Below are 9,641 nucleotides of genomic sequence, written 5' to 3'. Positions count from 1 at the left end.
CGGTGAGAGTCATATTAAGGTAGGTTGTTCTCACTGTTTGTTTGTGGGTGATTGTCGCTGTGTCTGTGTTTTGTTGCACCACACGGTACTGTCTCGTCTCGGTCGTTCATGTGTTCTTCGTTTCATGTAAGTTCGTAGTTTAGGTCTGTCTAGTTCATTTTGTATATTTAGTCAAGTGTATTTTCGTGTCTGTCTTTCGTCTTACAATAAAGTCATTATGTATTCTTCACCCGCTGCGCCTTGGTCTACTCACTCACCGAAAGGAGCCGTTACAGAATCACCCACCAAACCCAGATCAAGCAGCGGGTTAACGGACAGCCACGACAGCAGCAGTGGGAAAAGGAGGATTGGACATGGGAAGAGATCCTGGACGGTAAAGGCCCTGGGCAGAGCCAGTGGAGTGTCGCGCCCCAAAGCGGAGCTGGAGGCAGCGAAAGCGGAGAGGCAACGTTATGAGGAGGCAGCACGGAAGCAAGGCTGGAAGCCCGCAAGTACTACCCTAAAATTTCTTGGGGGGGCTAAGAGGTAGTGGGCCGAGGGCAGGTAGGAGACCTGCGCCCACTTCCCAGGCTAACCGTGGAGAGCGGGAGTACGGCAGACGCCGTGTTACGCAGTAGAGCGCACGGTGTTCTCCTGTACGGGTGCATAGCCCAGTGCGGGTTATTCCACCTCCCCGCCATGGTAGGGCTAGATAGAGCATTGAGCCAAGTGCCATGAGGCCGGCTCTACATATCTGGCCACCAGTACGTCTCCTTGGGCCGGCTTACATGGCACCAGCCTTACGCATGGTGTCCCCGGTTCGCCTACATAGCCCGGTGCGGGTTATTCCACCTCCCCGCACACGGTCGGGCTACGGGGAGCATTCAGCCAGGTAAGGTTGGGCAGGCTCGGTGCTCAAGGGAGCCAGTACGCCTACACGGTCCGGTATTTCCGGCGCTACCTCCTCACCCCAGCCAGTACCATCAGTGCCGACACCACGCACCAGGCTTCCAGTGCATCTCCAGAGCCCTGTTCCTCCTCCACGCACTCTCCCTATGGTGCGTGTCTCCAGCCCAGTGCCTCCAGTTCCGGGTACCGCGCACCAGGCTGTCTCTCCGTCTCCTCCCTACAGAAATGCCCGTCTCCCAGCGGCGCCTGAACTGCCCGTCTGCCCAGCGGCGCCTGAACTGCCCGTCTGCCCAGCGGCGCCTGAACTGCCCGTCTGCCCAGCGGCGCCTGAACTGCCCGTCTGCCCAGCCGCGCTGAACTGCCCGTCTGCCCAGCGGCGCCTGAACTGCCCGTCTGCCAGCGGCGCCTGAACTGCCCGTCTGCCCAGCGGCGCCTGAACTGCCCGTCTGCCCAGCGCGCCTGAACTGCCCGTCTGCCCAGCGGCGCCTGAACTGCCCGTCTGCCCAACGGCGCCTGAACTGCCCGTCTGCCATGAGCCTGCAAAGCTGCCCGTCTGCCAAGAGCCTACAGCACCTTCGCCAGACCGGTCAGCCAGAGCCTTCCGCCAGACCGGATCAGCCAGAGCTTCGCCAGACCGATTCAGCCAGAGCCTTCCCAGACCGATCAGCCAGAGCCTTCCGCCAGACCGGATCAGCCAGAGCCTTCCGCCAGACCGGATCAGCCAGAGCCTTCCGCCAGACCGGATCAGCCAGAGCCTTCCGCCAGAGATCAGCCGTCCACGCCAGGACCAGCCAGGACCGCGTCCAGCCAGGACCTGCCAGAGCCGTCCAGCCAGGACCTGTCAGAGCCGTCCAGCCAGGACCTGCCAGAGCCGTCCAGCCAGACCTGCCAGAGCCGTCCAGCCAGGACCTGCCAGAGCCGTCTCAGCCAGGACCTGCCAGAGTCCCTCAGCCAGACCTGCCAGAGTGCCCTCAGCCAGGACTGCAGAGTCCCTCAGCCGGACCTGCCAGAGTCCCTCAGCCAGGACCTTGCCAAGAGTCCCTCAGCCAGGACCTGCCAGAGTCCCTCAGCCAGGACCTGCCAGAGTCCCTCAGCCCGGTGCTGCCCCTTATCCCGTGCTGCCCCTTACCCCGTGCTGCCCTTCATTTAGGTGGTTTTAGTTGGAGGGTGGTCATTGGGAGGGGGATACAGAAGCGGGAGTGACTATGGTGGTGCGGGACAGCGTCCGGAGCCTGAGCCACCACCTGGTCAGATGCCCACCCAGACCCTCCCCTGGACTTTGTGCTGGTGCGCCGGTGTTCGCACCTTGAGGGGGGTTCTGTCACGTTCCTGACCTGTTTTCTGTTGTTTGTATGTGTGTGATGGTCAGGGCGTGAGTTTGGGTGGGCAGTCTGTTTGCTGTTTCTATGTTGGTTTGGGTTGCCTGGTATGGCTCTTAATTAGAGGCAGGTGTTTTGCGTTTTCCTCTAATTGAGAGTCATATTAAGGTAGGTTGTTCTCACTGTTTGTTTGTGGGTGATTGTCGCTGTGTCTGTGTTTGTTGCACCACACGGTACTGTCTCGTCTCGTTCATTCGGTCGTTCCGTTCATGTGTTCTTCGTTTCATGTAAGTTCGTAGTTTAGGTCTGTCTAGTTCGTTTTGTTATTTTGTATATTTAGTCAGTGTATTTTTGTGTCTGTCTTCGTCTTACAATAAAGTCATTATGTATTCATCACCCGCTGCGCCTTGGTCTACTCACTCACCAAAAGAGAGCCGTTTACACTGTATTTACTTATGTTCTCCATCTAGGCGGGGCCAGGGTGCTTGTAGAGGTGCAGTCTGGCCCTCTGCATCGTGTGATTGGCTACCCTATCTCCATCTCCTGCAACGTGAGTGGCTTCTCTAACCCGTCGGCCCAGCAGGACTTCAGATTCTCAGTCTACAAGCCAAAAAACCCCACCCAGGAGATKCAGATCATCAGCACAGATGACAACAACTATGCCATGGCGGTGTACGGTGCCCGCGTCAGGGGGGATGTCATCACTCTGGAGCGCCTGTCAGTGACCTCAGTCCTCTTCCACGTGAAGAGTCTGYAGGATGGGGACGAGGGCGAGTACGAGTGCCACACCCCAAACTCAGAAGTTGTATATGACGGGACGTACAACGCAAAGACCACATTGAAGGGTAATGTTTTTTTTCTTACTTATTCATCTAGTTTTGCCTAAATGACAATGCCTTCTGTGGCTGCTGTATGTGTATCATTAACAAGCCATTATTTGAAATAACTCTGGARTTATCACGTAGTGATTTGTCTACCAGATATACTGTATCAGTCAATCAGAACCATACTGTAGTGTTGATGTCCATCCCTCAAATCCTGTTTCCATAGTGATTAAGGACACCCTGACCGCCTCCTCCACTGGCCCRGCCTCCTTTAGCCTATCAGAGGGTGACGACCTAACCCTGCAATGTCTCGCCTCCACCAACACCTTCCAGCACACCCACCTGTCCATCACCTGGTATCACCATGGAGACAGGGAGGCCTCGCCCCACCCCATCATCTCTCTGGACCGTGATTTGACGGTGAGTCCGGGTCAGCGGTTTGAGGGTCGGTACCAGAAAGGGCTCATTGTTCTGGACAAGCTGGAYGAGGCCACCTACAGGCTGAAGATGGCCAGGATTGAGCTGTCCGATGCAGGGAGGATCTACTGCCATGCCCAGGAGTGGATCCAAGACCCAGACCGGAGCTGGTACCCAATCGCCCAAAAAGACACACAGCCAACCACGTTGGAGGTCAAAGCCATAGGTGAGAAACACCTTAGTGTTTTTTTGCTTCCCATCCTTAGCCTTAGCCCAAATTGTGTTTACACATCCATCAATTATTAGGGTGATTGTTCTGGGTTATGAGGACTTATGGCTTAAGAGGACTTTCGCCCATTCACTCTTTTGTCTTATTTCCTATAAGTAAATGCTGAGATGGGGTTTCCTGTGTCTCAGAGGTGATTATGAGTGATGAGTTTCCTGTATGTCTAAGAGATTATTGTGAGTTATTTCCTGTCTCTCTCTCAGTGGTGGCTCCAGACCAGGGCTCTGGTTCTATGGTGGTGAGTATGATCGTGCACAAAACACAGCTTCAGGAGGGGGAGGAGCTATCCTTGCAGTGCATTGTGAATACACAGGGCCCGGTGGGTCAGTTCTTCTCAGTGGCCTGGGTCAAGGACAACCAGGAGCTGGCCCAGATTGGGCCCACGGGGGTTCTGTCTGTGGGGCCGGAGTACGGGGGGCGAGAGAGAGGGGGTGAGCTGAGAGCTGTGCGAACGAGGGAGAAGACACACCTGCTCACCCTGCGACCCGTCAGAACCCAGGACCAGGGAGTGTACCACTGCAGGGCCTGGCCACAGGAGAGGGATGGGAACGGGGTCTTCACACAGGGATCCACCCAGGACTCCACCACAGAGACTATCACCATCACAGCTACAGGTGAGTGATCTGACACCAAGCCAATCAGAAGCAAAGCTACAGGTGAGTAAGCAAGTAAGAAGCCAATCCAAGTCAGAGCTACATTTTTACGCTTACATTTTAGTCATTTAGCAGACGCTCTGTGATCAGAGACCTGGAGGAGAGTTGCAGTGAGATTAGTAGGCGGACAGCCTCTAGTAAAGATGAGGTCAAGCGTATTGCCTGCCTTGTGAGTGGGAGGGGACTGGGAAAGGGTGAGGTCAAAAGAGGCAAGGAGGGGAAAGAGAGAGTTGGAAAGAAATTAATCGAAGGCAGATGTCGGGAGGTTGAAGTCTCCAAGTACGAAGATCAGTGAGCCATCGTCAGGACATTAGCTTATCAAGGTGTCAGGCTCCTTGAGGAGCTCTCCAATGGCACCTGGTGGGCGATAGATGACAATAATGTTAAGCTTGAGTGGACCAGTGACAGTGACAGAATGGAATTCAAATGAGGAGATGGACAGGTGAGAGAGGGAGAAAAGAGAAAATCTCCACTTAGGAGAAATGAGTAGACCTGTGCCACCACCGCGACGYCCAGATGCTGTCGGACTATGAGAGAAAACATAGTCAGATGAAGTCATCAAGCACTGAGTCAGAGCCAGAGCAATATTGTAGGTGTTTCATCAGCTTTCCATGTGGTTGCTACACCAAGCAACAACAAGGGGTGAGATCCTCAATAAGTTCAGTTTGTGCATTGACCTGGCTCTGAACACAGTTATTACATATGTACAACACACACACTCACTCATCACACACTCATTACACACACACACACTCATCACACACACACTTATCACACACTGATCACACACTCAGCACCTTCTTTTTGTCTGTTCTCAGAAAGTGGTTTGGCTGTTGCCATGGAGACCCAACAGGTGAGTGTTAACGAAGGYGATGCACTACAACTCACCTGTAGAGTGAGCGGGGTCAAGGGTCAGCTCTCTGTCACCTGGCAACACAGATCAGCCTCAATGGCAACAGGCCACTTCAGTGATATCATCAGCCTGAGCCGGGTGGGTGTGATGGAACTGGGGGCAGAGTTTGGGAAGCGTAATGTTCGTACAATGCGTCCCATGGCAGACACATTCACCCTGGAGCTGGGTGAGGTCACGCCCTCTGATGCAGGAGCCTATCAGTGCACCGTCTCTGAGTGGACCACGGAAGCCAACGGCAACGGCAAGAAAACTCACAGCCAATCACAGGACTGCAGRGTGGAGGTCCATCATGTGGGTAAGAGCACTTTCTGCATCGTAGTGCTAGAGGCGTCACTACAGGCCCGGGTTCAATCCCAGGCTATGTCACAGCCGGCCACAACCGGGAGACCCATGAAGCGGCGCACAATTGGCCCAGCGTCGTCCGGGATGAGAGAGAGAGGTCATAGCAATGGGAAGTAGGGTTGTTGAGGGTGCTACAGCACCACCTAAAAAAAACAGAATAAAAAACAAATGTGCGCTGGGCCTACTAATCCTGTATTAAGACCTATATAACAGTCTGTATTGAGGGAAAAACAGAAAACCTCCACCCTCACCCCCAAACTACTTCCTGCGGCTATATGGGAAAGGGAGAGGGAGAGATTCAAAGTTCACAAACATAACAGAAAAATTAAAACTAAATATTTGCTTGCCTCGTTGATGTCCATGCATATTTAATTTAACCCAGCACAAATATTTATTCTTCAAAGTTACTGGAGACAGTGTTGGTAAAGATCAACTGAGCAAGAAGCATGAGGTAGGCTTTCAGCTCCCACATTATCTATGTAGAGATCAATAACTTTATACTTGATGACTGATCTCTCACGTCAGATAGATTGATTCAATATTTTTGCAGATGACCATGTTCTCCTTATCCTCACAGCCACTGTTAGATTTTGGCCCTAAGAGGCCTGATAGTTGTCATCAGTGATATCTCATCATTGTCATCTCAGTGATATCTCATCATTGTCATCAGTGATATCTCATCATTGTCCTTGCAGAGTCTCTGCTGAGTGTGTACCTGAGTAGTCGTGGTGTCCAGGTGACAGTGGGGGGTGAGGTGGAGCTGGTGTGTCGGGTTCGAGGGCCCTCCCTCCCGGTTACTGTAACGTGGAGCCTGCAGCGTGAGGGGCAGTCTGCCCCAGACAACATCCTGACCCTGTCGTACACTGGTGACATCACGTGGAGTGGCGACCAGAGCAACTACCAGTTGAGGGCGACCACCGGGAAGAAGGAAGTGCGTTACTACCTCCGCATCATCAAAGCGAGCCACAAGGAGACTGGGCGCTACCAGTGTGTGATCTCAGCGTTCCTGCTAGGGAGACACAGGAAGCCGTGGAACTCCAACGCTCTGGGTGTGCTGGTCCAGACTCCAGGTAGGTCAGGTCAAAAGCTACAGGTCAACAGGTCAACCTGGGGTTAGAGTTAGGGTCTCAGCCTCATCACGTTTTCTTTATTTCTCTGTCTTTCTCTCTCTCCCTCTTCCAGAGAGTGTACTCACCTTGTCCTCTAGCTCCTCCCCTCTGGATAAGAGTGTCAAGACAGACATACAGATGGAATGCTCCGTAGCCAAGGCAACCTCTAACTCATCCCGCTTCGCTGTCAGCTGGTTGGCCCAGAAGAACGGGGAGGGGAACAAGACGGTCCTCAGCTCAGACCGTGATGCTGTGATAACGCTAGGGCTGGGATRAGTCACAGAACAGCGAATCAGCATGAGAAGACGTGAGGGGCGGAGCTTTGAGCTGACCATTCGACAGGCCCGTAGCTGGGACAATGGGATGTACTACTGCGTGGTGGAGGAGTGGCTACAGGATCCTCACGGCCAATGGTACAAGCTCCAGCCCTCTTCTGCAGCCATGGAACTCCGTATACTCCAGACAGGTGTGTTATCTGGTCATGGCTAGAAGGGATTTTTTWTTTTWTTTTCATTTTAGCTAACCCTAACACTTTTCCTAACCTTAACCCAGTTTTCCTAACCTGCTGCTTTAATTCTCCTAACCTGCAGCGTAAGTTCTCCTAACCTGCTACGAAAAGTCAAATCGGACAAAAGCTGTATWCCATCTAGTCAAAACCGAGTTACCCTGAGAACAAGGCAAGGCAATGCTGCATTGGTAGAAGGACATGGATCTGCAATGTATATCACATCTATAGAGTATCTTGTTGTGCTGCTTTGCAGTTTCTCTGACTTTCTCTTCAATTCAATTCAATTCAAGGGGCTTTATTGGCATGGGAAACATATGTTAACATTGCCAAAGCAAGTGAAGTAGATAATATACAAAAGTGAAATAAACAATGCAAATGAACAGTAAACATTACACTCACAGAAGTTCCAAAATAATAAAGACATTACAAATGTCATATTATGTACATATACAGTGTTGTAACAATGTACAAATATCTGAACCCGCCTCTCTCTCTTTCTGTCTCTCTCTCTGTCCCAGTGACTAATCTCAGTGTTAACCAGACAGATCTGGAGATGGAGGTCAAAGAGGGGGAGGGGGCAGAGTTGACCTGTGCCTTGACCTCAGGTGATCCCGCCTCTCTCTACTCTCTCACCTGGTTCTACATGAGGCGTGGCTCCTCCTCCTCTCCCAGGGTTCCTCTAGTGATTCTGGGCCATGATGGTGTCCTAAAGTACCCTGAGGACCAGGACAACCGAGGGCTCCAGGACCAGAAGGGGAGGCTGTTATTCTCCAGGCCCTCTCATGGTACCTTTCTGCTGGGTCTGCAGAGAGCTCTTCAGGGTGACAGTGGAGTCTACCAGTGCCAAGTGGACCAGTACAAGCTCAATCATAGCAACTGGGAATTAAGCGCCACCAACCAATCAGGAAAAACCAACCTCACTGTACGACGACCAATAGGTATGATGTCATCACTTATGAGTCCATGACATCAGACTGTACAAATTCAACTGAATCAGAATGTGTTGTCTTTATTTCTCACCTTCTTCTGTTTTTTCCTTCCCCAGAAGATGTGTCTGAGGTGCTGTCTGAAAGAGGATTCGTCACTGAATCAGTTCTAGGCATCTTCATCCCTCTTGTCTGTATCCTGGCGATTCTTGTCATGGTGCTGTCAATCAAGCTGAAGCGGAAGGGCTCAGCTGGAAACAAGAAACAGGCCAACTCTCTGTGGCTGGAGCTTAACCCACAGAATCCACGCCCAGAAGACTGAGCACAGGGGAGAGGAGAAGTGAAACAGAGAGAGGATGCGTAGATGAGAGGATGAGTACATCAGTGAGGAGAAGACATGAGGAGAGAAAAGGAGAGGATGTGGGATGGGGAGGGATGATAAGAGTGGGAAGGGGGATACGTGAGAGAACAGGAAAGGAGATAGGGGGAGAGGGCAGAATGAGCATTTTTTTGAATGTTAATGTGATTGATTTTTGGATCCAAGCATGTTTTTCACTTGTTTACACAATAGGATTTACAGTTGCACACATTTTCTAGAACTTGAAATGTACATTGGCACTGCTTTAACTTTGAGACAACTTTTTTCAAATGTAGTTTTACATCAGTATTCTCTGATGACTTAAAGCTCTAGACTCGCTGACTAGCAGCGCTGAAACCTTGGATCATGTCTGATCATTGTTTTTATGAATGAGTTTTTCACAAATATTATATTTATGAATTGTTGAAAGATTTTCTGCCATGTTCTGTACTCATTTGTAACATTTTGCCTCAAGAATGAATCAGTTTTATTTCTTAACTTGTTTGAGTTGGGACTGCTTACGAGACTTTTGAAACACTTCTGAAAGAACTCTGAGAAAGACTTTATGATATCACAAACATTTTATATGAAGAGATGAATAAAGCGCTGTTCTCAGACATGTTTCATTTGTAAAGTTGCTGGTGTATTATCTGGTTTGTAATGAATAGAGTATTATCACATGATTGATCTTCTTGGCTTTCTAACTCTGTCAGCATGGGACTGTGTGGAAAACTACCTCTCTGTCTCGTGTGGATGTGAATGTGGTGGGTTATGTCACCTCTCTCCTTGTCATATGTGCAACATATTGACTGCTGGTTAAACAGGAAGTAATTGTGTCTCTACCCTGTAAAGAGGAAGCATCTGTGGTCCTGCTGAGTTCTGCTGAGCTCTGAAAGGCCCAGTCATCTCTGGTCTTGCGGTCTGAATGTCATCTATGTAGGTCAGAGCAATCACACTATGAAGAGAACGGAAACATCCACACACGCACAGTAGTGTATTACCAAGTATACATTATCGCAAGCTTTTCATCAGTGAATGTTCCATCTCTGCTGTGCCTTGGCCATTGGGAAGTGGGCTGTGCATGTATGCGAGACATGA

General features: G+C 50.9%; 1 protein-coding gene across 2 annotated transcripts in view; it reads left to right on the top strand.

Moving 5' to 3' along the window:
- Window positions 1-9,226, top strand: part of igsf3l (immunoglobulin superfamily, member 3-like) — an 11,508-nt gene extending 2,282 nt beyond the window's left edge. The window contains 8 exon segments of one of the 2 annotated variants that reach the window (XM_070435077.1): window positions 2,678-3,052; window positions 3,258-3,674; window positions 3,938-4,348; window positions 5,206-5,595; window positions 6,338-6,712; window positions 6,825-7,217; window positions 7,778-8,197; window positions 8,308-9,226. In XM_070435077.1, coding sequence (XP_070291178.1) covers window positions 2,678-3,052; window positions 3,258-3,674; window positions 3,938-4,348; window positions 5,206-5,595; window positions 6,338-6,712; window positions 6,825-7,217; window positions 7,778-8,197; window positions 8,308-8,507 — 2,981 coding nt within the window. In that variant the 3' untranslated portion in view covers window positions 8,508-9,226. 2 annotated transcript variants of the gene reach the window in all.
- Window positions 9,227-9,641: the final 415 nt, after the last annotated feature.

The sequence above is a fragment of the Salvelinus sp. IW2-2015 genome, linkage group LG26, assembly GCF_002910315.2.
Source record: "Salvelinus sp. IW2-2015 linkage group LG26, ASM291031v2, whole genome shotgun sequence".
Lineage (NCBI taxonomy): Eukaryota > Metazoa > Chordata > Actinopteri > Salmoniformes > Salmonidae > Salvelinus > Salvelinus sp. IW2-2015.
Note: the sequence above shows the minus strand (reverse complement) of the source record. Positions and strands in the feature narration are given on the sequence as shown.